Below are 18,606 nucleotides of genomic sequence, written 5' to 3' on the forward strand. Positions count from 1 at the left end.
TGTCAAAAGTATAATTTGTGTGAGGGCCACAGTGGTGAAAAACACAATTGCTGTTGTCATTTACACCTGCACTTTAGGCCAGTGGCCACCCAAAGAAAGTTTACAGTAAGATGTTTGAAGAGGCAGCATTGGGAGCTATTTTTACAGTCTGGTTGGGAGAACTTGTGAGGTGTCTGTTTCTCAAACTGGACACTAATGTACTTGTTCGCTTGCTCAGTTGTGCACCGGGGCCTCCCACTCTTCTTTCTATTCTAGTTAGAGCCAGTTTGTGCTGTTCTGTGAAGGCAATAGTACACAGCGTTGTACGATATCTTCAGTTTCTTGGCAATTTCACACATGGAATAGCCTTCATTTCTCAGAACAAGAAAAGACTGATGAGTTTCATAAGTAAGTCCTTTGTTTCTGGCCATTTTGAGCCTGTAATCAAACCCACAAATGCTGATGTTTCAGATACTCAATTAGTCTAAAGGCCAGTTTTATTGCTTCTTTAATAAGAACAACAATTTGCAGCTGTGCTAACATAATTACAAAAGGGTTTTCTAATGATCAATTAGCCTTTTAAAATGATAAACTTGGATTAGGTAACACAGCATGCCATTGGAACACAGGAGTGATGGTTGCTGATAATTGGCCTCTGTACGTCTATGTTGACATTCCATTAAAAAAAATATGCCGTTTCCAGCTACAATAGTCATTTACAACATTAACAATGCCTACAATGTATTTCTGATCAATTCAATGTTATTTTAATGGACAAAAACTTGTATTTTCTTTAAAAAACAAGGACATTTCTAATTGGCCCCAAACTTTTGAACGGTAGTGTATGTTCTGGTTCAATCTTAGCTTTCCTTATCTCCAAACTTCTGTGGAATGTCCATGTTGATCCTCTTGGTCCATCCACCTGTCTTTGTTAGTCAGGCCTGACCCCTTCATCCCGTAGTTTATTCCAGTTATCTATTTTATAATGACTGAAGATGCAGAAGTTTTTGCCAGGCCCCTTCTAATAGGGTATAATAGACTGGTTAGAACTTTGACCACATGCCCTCTAGACGGACTACATGCCCTCTATCAAATCAAAACTGGAATTTTTGTCAAAACAAAGTTGTAAAAGTATACTAGACATTTATAGAATACATCATACATGGTTTGACTATTCTGTGACAAACGGTGAATTAGTTATTGATTTATACTGCTTTAAATGCCATTTTATATATTGTATGTATTTCTGTCAAGTCAAAACTGGAATTTCTACTCAAAACAAAGGTTGTAAAAGTATGCTAGACATGTATAGAATAAATCATATGTAGTTTGACGATTCTGTGACAAACGGTGAATTTGTTATTGATTTATACTGCTTTAAATGCCATTTTATATATTGTATGTATTTCTGTCAAGTCAAAACTGGAATTTCTACTCAAAACAAAGGTTGTAAAAGTATGCTAGACATATATAGAATAAATCATATGTAGTTTGACGATTCTGTGACAAACGGTGAATTAGTTATAGATTTTTACATTGTTAAATGGCTTTCGGCTTTTGGCAAATGTCTGTTGAATGTGTGAATATAAAACCAAGTCCCGTTCCACCTTAAATCGGATTTGCGTTTGTGAAAAATATGGCGCTTTTATGAGGGTGAAAACCCCGCGCCCCGCCCTAAAAACACAGACCACGATGGGCCGATACACTAGCCTACTGGCAATGGAGGAGTGAGGAAACTTCGCCTGTCAAAAGTGCAGATTCAACATTAGCTTTTGTACTGTGCCAAGTACAATGATCAACACCGCCTTTGTAAGTGATCGCACAGTAATTCGTGCACAGAGCAGTAGAGTGCACGGAGGCTGACAATCGGGAGAGAGAACGAGTGTCGTCGTAGAATAGAACAAGTTCTAGGTTGTTTTTTGGGGGGCGAGTGTTGCCAATATGTCCGGGAACCCCACATTTGTGAGTCCCTTCCACAGACCCCGCTGTTTGGCGGCAGCCGCGCCTGCAGGGAAAGCCAAACTCACCCACCCGGGCAAAGCCATTCTAGCAGGTAAGGATGAAGTCATTCATCTTTCCTTGTGTAAGCTGCTGATACTTTGTTTCACATTTTCATACAGTGCTCATTCCAGCGCATTGCTACATTCTAACACTGCAAGTCATTGTCACTGTGACAATGCAGGGTATTCTACATGGGTTTCTTTTTACTTTTGTCGAGTGGCAGTTTGTTATATTGTAGCAATATATTTAAACATGATTGCCTGCCTATAGTGCTTGCTATGGGAGTGGTGAGGTGAGCTTTGTTAGTGTAGTGAGTTATTTGAGAGTCTACTAATCCATTCAGTATTTTTTTTTCTTCATTTAGTCATGAACTACATGTCATTCAGTTGCTAGGGAGTAAGTGACCCATTCATAGACGCTAACTACCTTTAGCGTCAATTCATGAAGGTATCTTCGAGAGTCAGACTTAGATTACAATATAGCAACCCATATCATGTGCTGTTCTTGACAAGATGCTGCAATATGATAATTATTGAACGCATATGAGACTTAAGGAATACAAGACAGTATTAAATAGTTTGGAAATAAAACCTAAAATAAGAGTCTACCATGTCTAAGCCTGGGTTGTCTTTAAACTGTAGTAACCTCGAAGTGTTCAGCGAAATCCTACTCACTTTAACTATGGTTTTGGCTCCATCTGTTGAATTACTACTATCAATTTGCCCTTTGAGCCTTTACTTCAATGTGTGTGTGTGAGCTAGCGGTGTGTCTGTTCTAATCAAGGACACATGCTCTGGCTGAAAGTTCCAGGGTGTATAGAGTTAATTAGATACATGTCGTGGTCCTTTTTCTCTGATAATTACTGACTCCATGATCCTACTGAATCCCCCTCTCCTCAGTCCAGCAGAGCTCGGTTAACATGGCTTATGAATGGAAGTTAGGCAGGCTTTCCTCTCACAGGAATGGGGGCTGAGTGGAGTGTGCCATAACACTAAAGTTACAGAATCTGGCAAACTTGATTTCAGACACAAAACATTTACAAAGTTCCAATCTAGGAAAGAATTTGTTTGAATTTTATAGAACACTTGGTGCCAACAGCGATAATGGTTGGCTGTTCTATCCCTTTCTCAGAGTAGAGTCGTGGCCAAAAGTTGAGAATCAAATCAAAGTTTATTTTTCACGTGCGCCGAATACAACAGGTGTAGACCTTAGAGTGAAATGCTTACTTACAGGCTCTAACCAATAGGGCAAAAAAGGTATTAGGTGAACAATAGGTAGGTAAAGAAATAAAACAACAGTAAAAAGACAGGCTATATACAGTAGCGAGGCTATATACAGTAGCGAGGCTACATACAGACACCGGTTAGTCAGGCTGATTGAGGTAGTATGTACATGTAGATATGGTTAAAGTGACTATGCATATATGATGAACAGAGAGTAGCGTAAAAGAGGGGTTGGTGGGTGGGTGGGACACAAGAATGACACAAATATACATTTTCAAAGTCTGCTGCCTCAGTTTGTATGATGGTAATTTGCATATACTCCAGAATGTTATGAAGAGTGATCAGATGAATTGCAATTAATTGCAAAATCCCTCTTTGCCATGCAAATGAACTGAATCTCCCAAAAACATGTCCACTGCATTTCAGTACTGCCACAAAAGGACCAGCTGACATCAGCATTCGTGGGTGATAGCTGAGGGCATTCGTGGGTGATAGCTGAGGGCATTTGTGGGTGATAGGCACAAATGTATGCCCTCAGCTAACTGCCTATATTGCTTCTTTATCTTGCTTTTTGCAAAAGTGTTGTTCAACCTCAAAAAGCACCAAAAAAATGGATTTTGACACCCACCGTCTCAGATTCTTCTGAAATAATTTATGTTCATGCTTCATGTCCAAATCTTCCTAAAGTATCTAAAAATGTATTGTGTAACTTATGGATGATTTGGATATAAAGCGCAAAAATGCTAACATAGGTACCATTGACTTGCATTGGATTTGTGCCACAAATTATATAAAGTTAGCATTTGAATCAGTGGCCAGGTAAACAAAACCAAAGAATGGGTTGCTGTCATACCTGGTTCAAAAACTTACCTTGTAAGAAAACCAGTATGTAATTTGGGACATAAACCCAACAAATTCAATGACTAATTTCTCTAAACATGAATAAAACATATGTTTTTGTTGTTGCTGAGAATATATTACATAGGATGAAGAAACAATACTCCCAACCGCAGCTCCATACTACTTGTCAAAGATAGAGTAATGATACTATATACTCATTGTTGGGGTGGGATTGGCTTGAGGTGTAGGGCTTTTGACCACTTCTTTGGACTCCTCATGTCTTACTCATTGTTAGCAAAACATTTGGTCCAAATTGGATGTTAGGTACTATAATTTTTGAATATTATATACAGTTGAAGTCAAAGTTTACATACACTTAGGTTGGAGTCATTAAAACTCGTTTTTCAACCACTCCACAAACTATGGATTACAAACTATGGTTTTGGCAAGTCGGTTAGGACATCTACTTTGTGCATGACACAAGTAATTTTTCCAACAAATGTTTACAGACAGATAATTTAACTTATAATTCACTGTATCACAATTCCAGTGGGTCAGAAGTTTACATACACTAAGTTGACTGTGCCTTTAAACAGCTTGGTAATTTTCCAGAAAATGATGTCATGGCTTTAGAAGCTTCTGATAGGCTAATTGTCATCATTTGAGGCAATTGGAGGTGTGCCTGTGGATGTATTTCAAGGCCTACCTTCAAACTCGGTGCCTCTTTGCTTGACATCATGGGAAAATCAAAAGAAATCAGCCAAGACCTCAGAAAATAAATTGTAGACCTCCACAAGTGTGGTTCATCCTTGGGAGCAATTTCCAAATGCCTGAAGGTACCACGTTCATCTGTACAAACAATAGTATGCAAATATAAACACCATGCAGCCGTCATACCGCTCAGGAAGGAGACGCGTTCTGTCTCCTAGAGAGGAACGTACTTTGGTGCGAAAAGTGCAAATCAATCCCAGAACAACAGCAAAGGACCTTGTGAAGATGCTGGAGGAAACAGGTACAAGAGTATCTATATCCACTGTGAAAGGAGTCCTATATCGACATAACCTGAAAGGCCGCTCAGCAAAGTAGAAGCCTCTGATCCAAAACCGCCACAAAAAAGCCAGATTACGGTTTGCAACTGCACATGTGGACAAAGATCGTACTTTTTGGAGAAATGTCCTCTGGTCTGATGAAACAAAAATAGAACTGTTTGGCCATAATGACCATCGTTATGTTTGGAGGAAAAAGGGGGAGGCTTGCAAGCTGAAGAACACCATCCCAACCGTGAAACACGGGGGTGGCAGCATCATGTTGTGGGGATGCTTCGCTGCAGGAGGGACTGGTGCACTTCACAAAATAGATGGCCTCGTAAGGAAGGGAAATGATGTGGATATATTGAAGCAACATCTCAAGACATCAGTCTTTTTTTTTAGGTGTATCGGTGTCAGTCAACTACTATGCTTTCACCTGGAGTGAAACGTGAGTTATAGGGGCCCACTCATTTTAACTCACAGAATAGATGAGAGCAATATGATTGGATGTCTACCAGTAAGTGCTTTCACAGTCAAACCAAAATGAAGGAAAGGAGATGAAAGGAATCCAGTGAGATTCACCCAATAATGTGAGTGCTTGGCAGGGAGCTGGGGCCTGCAGTGCAGTGCTGTGTTACTGAATCCATGAACCATGATGACACAGTATAAATCCACACACTTCTGCAGTTCAGAGAGCACACGCACACGTGCAGCTGGATTACAACATCCTTTCACCCGACCAGCTCAGACCAGGGCCAGGGGCGCATGCTGAAGGTAGGGTTGTCATTTCATTTATTTTTTCTATTTTCTTTCTTCACTTTTTAGTGCATTTTTTGTACTTGATTACCCCCATAGAATGCAAAGCACTGAGACCCAGTAAAATGTGCCATAAATGTAAATCAATTAATTGGTAATGTTGTTGAGCATAAACTATGGTCTTCAACACCCTCATCTACACAGATTACGTTATATCTGGATATGCAGTATTTTGGCTTGCTCCTTATCCTTAACTCTGAGCCCTTCTTTCTCAACATAGAGAGTTGTAGTAGGTCAGTTCAAAAGGCAACTCTTGTTGAAGTATCATTGTTGCACGAGCATTTATTTCAGCGTGTTTTGCTTGCACACTTTCCTTTGCAAGAAAATAAGTGTGTGTGCTCGAATGTTTCCCTCCCACCAGAGACCAGTCAGCTAAGCTGTCTATTAGCCCAGAGACTATTACAATCTCAGTAGTCAGACCTGACAAACGGGTTGTCTTTCTCCTGTCCTGTTATGAGGAAACCGTTAGACATGTCTAATTATAAATATCTAACTTTATGACGGAAGGTACTGGGCAGAATTTCGAACCTACTGTGTAATAGCAAGATCATTTGTGTGAGAGTTTGTGTGTTTGTGGAGATTGTTGCATGTCCGTTCCTGTGTGGGACTGACGGACCAGCATGTCTGTGTGTTGCTGTGTGGGACTGACGGACCAGCATGTCTGTGTGTTGCTGTGTGGGACTGACGGACCAGCATGTCTGTGTGTTGCTGTGTGGGACTGACGGACCAGCATGTCTGTGTGTTGAGGTGAAATGCATGCTTGGAGTCCAGAGCCTCAACAAATGTCTCTTTCAGAAGCAGCAGCATGGGGTTGTGGTTGAGGTTCAACCAGGACGTTTCCCAAACACACACACAAGTTTAGGGTCAGCTTTCCCAACTCCAAATCTAACAGATTTTTCCATGGTGAGTGTTTAGCCTAGTTACAACTGGTTAGAGATCAGTGGTTGAGAATGCTAAATTATCAAATAAATTTTAGGTTGCTACCGGCGACAAACTCTATATGTCTGTGATGACTCTGTCACTGAGTGTGTGTAGCTCTAGCTCGCGGTCCCCTGCTAAGACGTTGCATGCATCAAATCAAATTCTATTGGTCTCGTACACATATTTAGCAGATTTTATTGCAGGTGTAGCGAAATGCTTATGTTCCTAGCCCCAACAGTGCAGTGCCACTGGGCTCCCGAGTGGCGCAGTGGTCTAAGGCACTGCATCTCAGTGCAAGAGGCATCACTACAGTCCCTGGTTCGAATCCAGGCTGTATCACATCTGGCCGTGATTGGGAGTCCCATAGGACGGCGCACAATTGGCTCAGCATCGTCCGGGTTTGGCCAGGGTAGGCCGTCATTGTGAATAAGAATTTGTTCTTAACTGACTTTCCTTAAAGGTTAAAGGTTTAGTTAATACATTTAACCTTTTATTTAACTAGGCAAGTCAGTTAATAACAAATTCTTATTTACAATGACGGCCTACTGGGGAACAGTGGGTTAACTGCCTTGTTCAGGGGCAGAACAACAGATTTTTATCTTGTCAGCTCGGGGATTCGATCCAGCAACCTTTCGGTTACTGGCCCAACGCTCTAACCACTAGGCTATTTAAAAAAAAAAAAATACCTGACGATATAAGCAAACCCCCCCCCCCCAAAAAAATTAATAAAGATAAAGGAATTAAGAAATATCTAAATTATTAGAATGAGCAATGTCAGAGTCCGGAATATAAGTATATACATGTACAGTTGAAGTCAGAAGTTTACATACACTTAGGTTGGAGTCATTAAAACTCGTTTTTCAACCACTCCACAAATTTATTGTTAACAAACTATAGTTTTGGCAAGTGAGTTAGGACATCTACTTTGTGCATGACACAATTTTTACAACAATTGTTTACAGACAGATTATTTAACTTATAATTCACTGTGTCACAATTCCAGTGGGTCAGAAGTTTACATATACTAAATTGACTATGCCTTTAAACAGCTTGGGAAATGACAGAAAATGATGTCATGGCTTTAGAAGCTTCTGATAAATTATGTCAATTAGCCTGAGTCAATTGGAGGTGTGCCTGTGGATGTATTTCAAGGCCAACCTTCAAACTCGGTGCCTCTTTGCTTGACATCATGGGAAAATCAAAAGAAATCAGCCAAGACCTCAGAAAATAAATTGTAGACCTCCACAAGTCTGGTTCATCATTGGGAGCAATTTCCAAACGCCTGAAGGTATCACGTTCATCTGTACAAACAATAGTATGCAGGTATAAACACCATGGGACCACGCAGCCGTCAGGCCGCTCAGCAAGGAAGAAGCCACTGCTCCAAAACCGCCATAAAAAAGCCAGACTACGGTTGCAACTGCATATGGGGACAAAGATCATACTTTTTGGAGAAAGGTCCTCTGGTCTGATGAAACAAAAATATAACTATTTGGCCATAATGACCATCGTTATGTTTGGAGGAAAAAGGGGGAGGCTTGCAAGCCAAAGAACACCATCCCAACCGTGAAGCACGGGGGTGGCAGCATCATGTTGTGGGAGTGCTTTGCTGCAGGAGGGACTGGTGCATTTTGCAAAACAGATGGCATCATGAGGCAGGAAAATGATGTGGATATATTGAAGTAACATCTCAAGACATCAGTCTGGAAGTTAAAGCTTGGTTGCAAATGGGTCCTCCAAATGGACAATGACCCCAAGCATGCTTCCAAAATTGTGGAAAAATGGCTAAAGGACAACAAAGTGAAGGTATTGGAGTAGCCATCACAAAGCCATGATTTCAATCCTATAGAAAATGTGTGGGCAGAACAGAAAAAGCGTGTGCGAGCAAGGAGGCCCGCAAACCTGACTCAGTTACACCAGCTCTGTCAGGAGGAATGGGCCAAAATTCACCCAACTTATGGTGGGAAGCTTGTGGAAGGCTACCCTAAACGTTAAACAATTTAAAGGCAATGCTGCCAAATACTAATTGAGTGTATGTAAACTTCTGACCCACTGGGAATGTGATGAAAGAAATAAAAGCTTAAATAAATCGTTCTCTCTGCTATTATTCTGACATTTCACATTCTTCAAATGAAGTGGTGATCCTAACTGACCTAAGACAGGGAATTTTACTGGGATAAAATGTCAGGAATTGTGAAAAACTGAGTTTAAATGCATTTGGCTAAGGTGGATGTAAACTTCCGACTTCAACTGTATGTACATGATGGTTTGTATAGACATTATTGGCAGTATATGAATAGAAAAGTTGTATACAGCAGTAGTTATACAGGATAAGCCTTGACTAGAATACAGTTCAATGACTATATACACAGAGCAGCAGTCTCTAAGGTGCAGGGTAGAGTACGGGGTGGTAGCCGGCTAGTAACAGTGACTAAAGTTCAGGTCCGTGTACTGGGTGGGAGCTGGCTAGTGGTGACTATTTAACAGTCTGATGGCCTGGAGATAGAAGCTGTCTCTCGGTCCCAGCTTTGATGCACTTGTACTGTCTCCGCCTTCTAGATGGTAGCGGGGGGAACAGGGTGTGGCTCGGGGGCAAAGCCGAATTTCTTCAGCCTCCTGAGGTTGAAGAAGTGCTGTTGCTGGTTGTGTGCCACATCATTGACTGTGCCACGGGCGCCAGATTGCTATAACATACAGTGTGATGTGGTTAGCTGATATGTAAAATACCTATCCAGGCGTTGTAAGATCTGGCATGCGTCACTAACGCCCGGGCAGAGGAATGCACCCTATGTGTGTACTACTTTCTCTGTTCCAGTGAAGAACTCCGGTTACCACAGCCACAAAGTCAAAATTGGATTTATCGTAAAAATCAATGAAAACAAAAATGAGATTTTTGATCTTAATTTAAGGTTAGGCTTAGACATAAGGTTAGCAGTGTGGTTAAGGTTATTGTTAGGTTTAAAATCACATTTAAAGAAGATACATTGTAGAAATAGGCAGGTTTATGACTGTGGCTGTGGTAACTAGAGACGACTTGTCACACCCCCACTGATCAGGAACAGCACAGAGGGGAGTATACTGTGGGCAGAATCCCAGTTTAACCAATCAGAGACCTTCTTTCTGTTTGCTGTTCAACTGCAGATGTGTGGAGCTACTGCTGTTAAGGTGGAACCATGAGGTTACCAATACAACTACAGTTACAGAGAAAAGTCCTCCTACACTGTTGATCTTTTTAATTTGTTAAGTTATTGAAACACTTTTATTATTTATAATATTATTACATTTTATTTGTGAATGCAGTAATAACACATGCTATACATAAAAGGATGACATTCAGCTAGCAGAGAAGACCCATCTACAGTGCCTTCAGAAAGTATTCACACTCCTTGACTTTTTCCACGTTTTGTTGTTACAGCCTGAATTTAAAATAGATTAAATATAGTTGTTTTTTTTGTCACTGGCCTACACACAATACCCCATAATGTCAAAGTAGAATAATGTTTTTGGAACTTTAATAAAAACGAAAAGCTGAAATATCTAGAGTCAATAAGTATTCAACCCCTTTGTTGTGTCAAGCCTTAAGTTCCTTGGGGGTAATGTCTTAACAAGTCACATAATAAGTTGCATGGACTCACTCTGTGTGCAATAATAGTGTTTAACATGATTTTTGATTGACTACCTCATCTCTGTACCCCACACATACAATTATCTATCTGTAAGGTCCCTCAGTCGAGCAGTGGATTTCAAACACAGATTAAACCACAAAAACCAAGGAAGTTTTGTAATGCCTTGCAAAGAAGGGCACCTATTGATGGATTAATAAAAAATAAAAAAACATTGAATAGCCTTTTTAGCATGGTGAAGTTATTAAGTACACTTTGGATGGTGTATCAATACACCCAGTCACTACAAAGATACAGGCGTCCTTTCTTACTCAGTTGCCGGAGAGGAAGGAAAACTGCTCAGGGATTTCACTGAGGCCAATAGTGACTTTAAAATCGTTAGAGTTTAATGGCTGTGATAGAAAACTGAGGATGGTTCAACAACATGATACTTACTCCACAATACTAACCTAATTGACAGAGTGAAAAGAGATGAAGCCTGTACAGAATACAAATATTCCAAACCATGCATCCTGTTTGCAACAAGGCACTAAAGTAAAACTGCAGAAAATGAAAATGTACTTTTACCCTGAATACAAAGTGTTAAATCCAATACAACAAATTACTGAAAACTACTCTCAATATTTTCAAGCATAGTGGTGGCTGCATCGTGATCTGGGTATGCTTGTAATCGTTAAGGACTGAGGAGTTTTTCAGGATAAAAAATAAACTGATTGCAGGCAAAATCCTAGAGGAAAAGCTGGTTCAGTCTGCTTTCCACTGTGAGTTGAATTCACCTTTCAGCAGGACAATAATCTAAAACACAAGACCAAATATACACTGAATTTTCTTACCAAGAAGACAGTGAATGTTCCTGAGTGGTCTAGTTAGATTTTCAAGTACATTTAAGTAAAAACTATGGCAAGACCTGCAAATTGTTGTCTTGCAATGATCAACAACCAGTTTGACAGAGCTTGAAGAATTTTGAAAAGGAATAATGGGCAAATGTTGCGCAATCCAGGTGTGGAAAGTTCTTCGAGACTTACCCAGAAAGACAGCTGTAATCGATGCCAAAGGTGCTTCTACAAAGTATTGACTCGGGGTTGTGAATACTAATGTAAATTAAATATTTCTTTATTTCATTTTCAATACATTTGCAAAAATATCTAATAACATGTTTTCACTTTGTCATTATGGGGTGTTGTTTGTAGATGGGTGAGAATTGTATTTTATTGAATCAATTTTGAATTCGGTCTAACACAAAGTGGAATAAGTTAAGGGATATGAATACTTTTTGGGGGGCACTGTACCTTTAACTGAGAACTTGTGTCTGTTTCAGATTGAGCAGGGGGTATAGTGATCAGCCCAACCATAACACTCTGTCTCTCTCTAGGTGGTATTGCTGGAGGAATAGAGATCTGTATTACATTCCCTACAGAGTATGTGAAGACTCAGCTGCAGCTGGATGAGAAGGCCAACCCTCCCAGATATAAAGGCATTGGTGGGTATCTGTTCCAACAGTTTCTCCCAAACAGGAAAGTGAATTATTTCGTTACTTTTACATGATTTCCTATATTGTTACCAGTAATAGCATTAACAGTCCATCATTGGCACACATTGAAACAGAGATAGCTGTTTGCAGTAGACCTTACCTGGCAGATTAATGAAAAGCCTTGAGCCAGGGATCTGTACTAAATGGGTCTACACTGGCTCTACACTTTCCTGATGTGTGTGTGGGGGTGCCTAGCTGTGTTATCTGTGTGTTTAGAGTCAGTGGACTTTGGCCTGGAGCTGCTCTGGAGCAACATGTTTGTCAGTCAGTTCTGAGTTCATACTCATGAACTCTTAACTGTAGAAGCTGCAAGTTGTTTATTGTCATGAGTTTTACCCTGAAGGCAGAACTGATCGGCTTCTGCTAGATGGGCTGGCTTCAAAGTCAAAATTGTCTAAATTGTAAATATTTATGAAGATAAAAGTTTGCTTTTTGGTCTTAATTTAAGGTTAGGTTAGCAGTGTGGTAAAACCATTTTTTATTTATTTTATGTATTTTATTTAACCTTTATTTAATTAGGCAAGTCAGTTAAGAGCAAATTCTTATTTACAATGACGGGCTACCCCGGTCAAACCCTAACCCGGACGAAGCTGATCTAATTGTGCGTCGCCCTATGGGGACTCCAATCACGGCCGGTTGTGATACAGCCTGGAATCGAACCAGGGTCTGTAGTGACGCGTCAAGCACTGAGATGCATTGTCTTAGACCACTGCGCCACTCGGGATAAAATCAGATTTGCTGACTTTGTGGCTGTGCCATCTAGTGACCACTCTGCAGAGCTGCCTCCAGTACATGAGTCATGACAACAAATGCCAACCTACGTAGATGCAAGCACCATGACTGTCACTAACACTTTCCTATATCCATGCATTACTTTTTGTTAATACTATTGAATGTTCCACATGTAACGTGCACAAAACACTATGCACAAAATACCTCAAGCCGAGTTGAAATATCTGCAGTTGATTGTGTATGTTTGTCCTTTCTCACCCTGATTCTCTCTGTCCCTTTTCCTTTCCCTCCCTGTAGTTGACTGTGTGAAGCAGACGGTAGACGGTCATGGGGTGAGGGGTCTGTACAGAGGGCTCAGCTCACTGCTCTATGGCTCCATACCTAAAGCAGCTGTCAGGTACTACACACACATACAACCACACTACACCACACACTGTTTATCTGTCTCTGTAAATCTTTTCTATGTCCCTGACAACCGCTCTCTCTATCAGGTTTGGTATGTTTGAGTTCCTCAGTAATAAGATGCGTGATGAGAATGGGAAACTGGACAGTACCCGGGGTCTTTTCTGTGGTCTGGGGGCAGGAATGGCTGAGGCTGTGGTGGTGGTCTGCCCCATGGAGACAGTCAAGGTATGTGTCTTAAAATGTTTTAAGAAATCCTAAACAGTTATTTCCATGTGTCGACTTCAATAAAGATCTGTATATAATTTGAATCCATGTCGTCCACTTGTGTCATTTCAGGTAAAGTTCATCCATGACCAGTCGTCAGCCAACCCAAAGTACCGGGGATTCTTCCATGGAGTCAGGGAGATCATCAGAACAGAAGGTAACACGATGATTGACATTTTTCCATTCACCTAATAGGGGGATCTGGTTTTCTGCTAACAATACCGCCAATTTTTATAACTAATCCAAGATACACGGCAGCCTGTCGTTTCCAATGGCAACAAATGAGTCATAGTGGGAAGAACAAGCAAGGAGGGGTGCAGAGCCAAGCACGAGCTAACGAGATCCTATTGGCACGTTCTAGCATGTATTTGCATATTTCCATTAGGGAACATCTACTCTGTGATGTGCAGTAACTCAATTCGCCCTTGCACTCTTTCTAAACTGCATTTTTTTTTTCTTTGGCAAAGGGTAAAATCCACAAAACTTAGTCCAGTCTATTCGTAACAGATTCTGGTTTAGGGAACAAAAAACTGTATTGAGATAAAAATGTTTCCTCAATGAGAAAGTTAGCATTATGTCAGCCAAAATCCATCTCGCTATGTCTTCTCCCACTGCCGGCCACTGGCCTTCCTCTCATCACCATATTTGGTAGTGAGTGGAAACACCAAGCGGATGCTTATACACTTATACATCCGGTGAAATATCTGACTCATTGTTCTATCTGTGGTACCGAGTTTGGCCTTGAAATTCCGTGGCTTCAATGAGAGGGGAGTCATTCTCCACTGGTTGAAAGAGACTAGTGAAGGGAAGAGGGAGTAGTTACTGCTATCTGCTGGACAGTTATTTGTTCTGGTCTCACCATCTGAAATGACCGTTGGATGGTTATTTTATGGTAATTGGCCGTAAGGTGGTGGGATGGTTATTGGCTGTGTGTTGATGTGTTATGGTGTTGTGCTGTCTATGTCTCTTCCAGGCCTGAGGGGAACGTACCAGGGTCTGACAGCCACGGTACTGAAACAGGGATCCAACCAGGCCATCCGCTTCTACGTTATGACCTCTCTAAGGAACTGGTACAAAGGTGTGTGTGACCGACTTAATATGAATCCTTGTCTTATGTGTGTGTTGTTTACCTGTGTGTGTGTATCCAGAGAGTCTCACTGCTCTGTCTCTCCCTGTCCGTTTCCTAGGTGATGACCCTAACAAGGCCATTAACCCTCTGGTCACGGGAGCATTCGGAGCCTTCGCTGGAGCTGTCAGTGTGTTTGGAAACACTCCTCTGGATGTCATCAAAACCAGGATGCAGGTAGACACTGCCATGATTAATGACCTGGTCACATGCAGTGAATTGTAGATCTTTCTCTATACATGTATTGTGTCATATTGTTAAGTGAACCCCGTCTGTCTCTCCTCTAACAGGGTCTGGAGGCTCACAAGTACAAAAGCACCCTGGACTGTGCCGTTAAGATCATGAAGCATGAGGGACCTAAAGCGTAAGTATCTCTGTACATACTAACTTTGTGACCTCCTGTCTCATTTTCATCTATTTTTATCAGACCGATAATGGTATTGACCATGTGTCTGCCCTTCGCCTCCCTCCCTCCCTTCCTTCCTTCCTTCCTTCCTTCCTTCCTTCCTTCCTTCCTTCCTTCCTTCCTTCCTTCCTTCCTTCCTTCCTTCCTTCCTTCCTTCCTTCCTTCATTCTTTCCTCCCTCTCTCCCCAGGTTCTATAAGGGTACAGTCCCCAGGCTGGGCAGGGTGTGTATGGACGTAGCTATCGTCTTCATCATCTATGAGGAGGTGGTGAAGGTCCTCAACAAAGTTTGGAAGACGGACTAAGACCACATTTCCGTGACGACCAGCGGAGCAGGGAACGGCCGGGAAGGCCCGTTAACATCATAACTATGACCCGATTCCAAACCCAATCCTTTTGCCCTTTCCTTAGGTTATCCATGACTAGCAACCTCCTCACAGATCTGACATGACTCTCTGTATTTCATTCCAGAAAGTTGTTCTCTGTCCCCTACCCTTGTTTACTTTGATGTGCACTTCACCTAGGGTGCTATATGATCCTAATGGGAACACTACTATCATATTGTTTATACCTACTGTCTTTGATCTTAAGATCTGCAAGGGGGATTTAGCAAGGGCACAGGGGGTAAGGTGAGGGATTGGGCCTAAGTGACTGAAATATGGGAACACTGTGTCATTCCAGAGAAGTGTCGTAGACAGACGGTGCTTCAGTTCACTGATGGCTATTATTATAATCTTATGTTGTACGTTAACATACTTGACTTAATCAAAAATGAAATGATACTTATAAAACCCCAAATGATGTGATGTAGATCAACAGAAAACACTTGAAAAAACAGAGGAGGATCACAGAGGCTTTTAACTTCAAGGGCCACGGTGTACATTTACCAGGAAATGGTATTACCCGGTGAAATGGGTCTGGTAGAGACCATCGTTTTCCCCTAATAGCAGTATAACAGACATGCCTGTTTGTTCACGGGTCATATGAGTTTTATTGTCCAGGTTTAATGCAGGTCTGAAATGTTTTAGCTGCTTTACATACCTGAGTGCTATTACATCACAATGCCTTATAGATTGTTATATTCAGAGATATCTTTATGGTAGAACACTATTATGGGTGCTTTTGTAAATTCGTCAGTTATTCTGTTCTGTGGCACACTCAGACCAGAGTGCTCTGAAATCGGAGTAGATAGCCAGAGTGAATTTACGAACGCACCCTATATGTAGTAACCATAATTGTTGTGACCATAGAATTAGAACTCAGTGTTTAATTGCTACTCATTCTACTAATTCTGTAGTGGTGAATAGCCTGTTTGTGGTGTTCGTCAAATACAGAGATGTACATGTCATACGGTATACTCAGACATTCTGCAGAATGCACCAACACTTTTTAAAGTTAATTCCATAAAAACAATGACCAAGATTGAGATGATGCTGGTGAGGGTGATGAACTTTGCAATTGCAAATGTGAAACATCAGAAATATATTTACATAATGATTGTTTATTTGGGTGGGTTGAATGTTGTATGAAAGTGCCTGCAAGTGTATCTCATGATTGTTTTAGAAATCTGGTATAAGATGTTTAATGTTGAAATGTTTAATGTTGTATGTCTTAACTGGGTCAGTTCTTCATTACTGTCATATGATACAATAACTGAATTGTTTTTATTTAATATAGACAGTAACACAGTGCAATGAGGCCTTGCTGAGATGTTTTTATTGGCAAATATGATTAGATATACTGGTACTAGTTGACAGTATAACTCACCAGACACTATCATAATGCAGCCTTGAGTAATTCAATGTGATGAGATGTTGTCTGGTAATGTTCCCTGTCAGTTATAGAGTATGTATAAATGTCTTTGATTTACAATTTATGATTACATATTTTCTTGGTAGTGTGGAGGGGGTGTGGACACTGATTTTTTTAATTTATAATGACTAGATTCATATTCAGGGCGGCTCCAGGCATAAACAGCATAAACTCATTCCAGCTGTCAGTTTACTGTTGAGAGTTAGAATACACAAGGTGCAAATTCAAAATTTGGTAGTGCATCAACAATTTTTCTATTATAACAGTCACTAGCTATGTTTCCATCCAATTGGCGACAGATTTTCATGTGAATATTCTAGAATCTGCATAAATAAAATATGGTCATTTTCCCACTGGTGGTGTATTTCCACTAAATCGACGGATAAAAATGTGTGTGATGACGTAGTGCACACAAAATGTACCTTTTCACTTAAGTTTTCATGTACCGAATAAAACGTTTTATTTCCATAGCATTTTTAACTCTACCGATAGGTTTGTCACAAAAACTATTGCATTAAATAGCGAATGTGCCTGCTTTGGTCTTGAGACATGCGCGCTGACCAACAGCTCGCAGCTACAGTGCGGGTAGGCTGTCAGGGTTTTCTTGTTTAGTTTAGCCTGCAGCAGCTGCTCTTCCTGGGATCCACATAAAACGTACAAATACATGACAAAGTACTGAACAGTAATAGACAAGGACAATAAGATATTTAATGTAATAAGATAGTATTTCTATAGTATACTATAGAAATACTATCTAGTATAGTCTACATGATGAGATTATTATGGGTAAGAACGATAATATTTTTATTTGTCAAACGGCAGTCAAGCATCGATCATCGTATCACCAGAATAAGACCCTCGATATTTAATGGAAAGGAGCATCAAGACCATCACCTTGTACTTTCACCACCCTGTGAAGTTCATCTTAACTAATGTCATCTGTAGCCTAATAAACTGCATAGTTTCCTGAGTCGTAGTGGGAGCGTGACTCCAAATTTACTTCGATATGATGGTTATATCAATATTTGGGCATAAAGGCATTCCATTGACATTAACCGTATAATACATTTTACAGACACAAAAATATCCCACTATGTCGAACGAACAAATTATGTGTCGGCATTTATAAAATTACACCGAAACTTCCCGTTTCCATCACAGCTGTCGATCATTTTTTATATGATCAGACTTTACTCGCTTGAAAACTGTGGATTGAAACATGGTTACTGACAGTCACTCAATTAGCCATGTCAGATAACAATTGTCAGGTTGGTAAATTAGTCTAACCAGCTACCTAAACTTGTAATAATCATGTCCGAATACCGGCCCTGCCCAGGGTCCCTGACCTCCAGGCCACCCCCTCCCCCTGTAGAATTGCAGGAAATTTGCTTTAGACTGAAGAAACAAATGTATCTCCACCCCATGGCAAAATTGGTAGAATTGCTGGAAATTTGCTGTGAAATTGCAATTTATTTCTCTCTGTCCCATTGCAAAATTAGTAGAATTGCATGAAATGTTTTATAAAATTGTAACATTTTCTCTCCGCCCCATGGCAAAATATGTAGAACTGAAGAAAACTTTCTTTAAAACTGCAACATGTTTTTTTAACGTTTTTTTACAGAATAATACCCATAATAATCTCATCATGGAGACTATACTAGATAGTATTTCTATAGTATACTATAGAAATACTATATTATTACATTAAATTAAATATCTTATTGTCCTTGTCTATTACTGTTCTGTACTTTGTCATGTATTTGTACGTTTTATGTGTCGAGGTCTCAATTTACTGTTGAGTTAGAATAGTAGAATACAGTAGGTGTAAGTCGAAGTTTGGTTGTGCATCAGGAATTTATCTCTTATATCAGTCACTGACAGTCACTCAAATCAAATCAAA

The 18,606-nt window shown here is 40.4% G+C and overlaps 1 protein-coding gene across 1 annotated transcript; it reads left to right on the forward strand.

The window, feature by feature from the left end:
* The first annotated feature begins 1,655 nt into the window (after positions 1 to 1,655).
* On the forward strand, positions 1,656 to 17,059 carry LOC129813593 (tricarboxylate transport protein B, mitochondrial). Its single transcript, XM_055865931.1, has 9 exons — positions 1,656 to 2,032; positions 11,804 to 11,911; positions 12,992 to 13,091; positions 13,186 to 13,324; positions 13,436 to 13,520; positions 14,337 to 14,441; positions 14,551 to 14,666; positions 14,780 to 14,853; positions 15,085 to 17,059. Exons 1-9 carry the CDS (start codon positions 1,921 to 1,923, stop codon positions 15,197 to 15,199), a joined length of 954 nt encoding a protein of 317 aa, XP_055721906.1. The 5' UTR covers positions 1,656 to 1,920; the 3' UTR covers positions 15,200 to 17,059.
* The last annotated feature ends 1,547 nt before the right edge of the window (positions 17,060 to 18,606 follow it).

Source organism: Salvelinus fontinalis, chromosome 2 (assembly GCF_029448725.1).
Source record: "Salvelinus fontinalis isolate EN_2023a chromosome 2, ASM2944872v1, whole genome shotgun sequence".
NCBI lineage: Eukaryota > Metazoa > Chordata > Actinopteri > Salmoniformes > Salmonidae > Salvelinus > Salvelinus fontinalis.

Coding starts and splice junctions, on each gene's coding strand:
- LOC129813593 (XM_055865931.1), top strand. CDS start 1,921: ATGTCCGGGAACCCCACATTTGTGAGTCCCTTCCACAGACCCCGCTGT. Junction 13,325..13,435: donor GCCCCATGGAGACAGTCAAG/GTATGTGTCTTA, acceptor GTGTCATTTCAG/GTAAAGTTCATCCATGACCA. Junction 14,854..15,084: donor AAGCATGAGGGACCTAAAGC/GTAAGTATCTCT, acceptor CTCTCTCCCCAG/GTTCTATAAGGGTACAGTCC.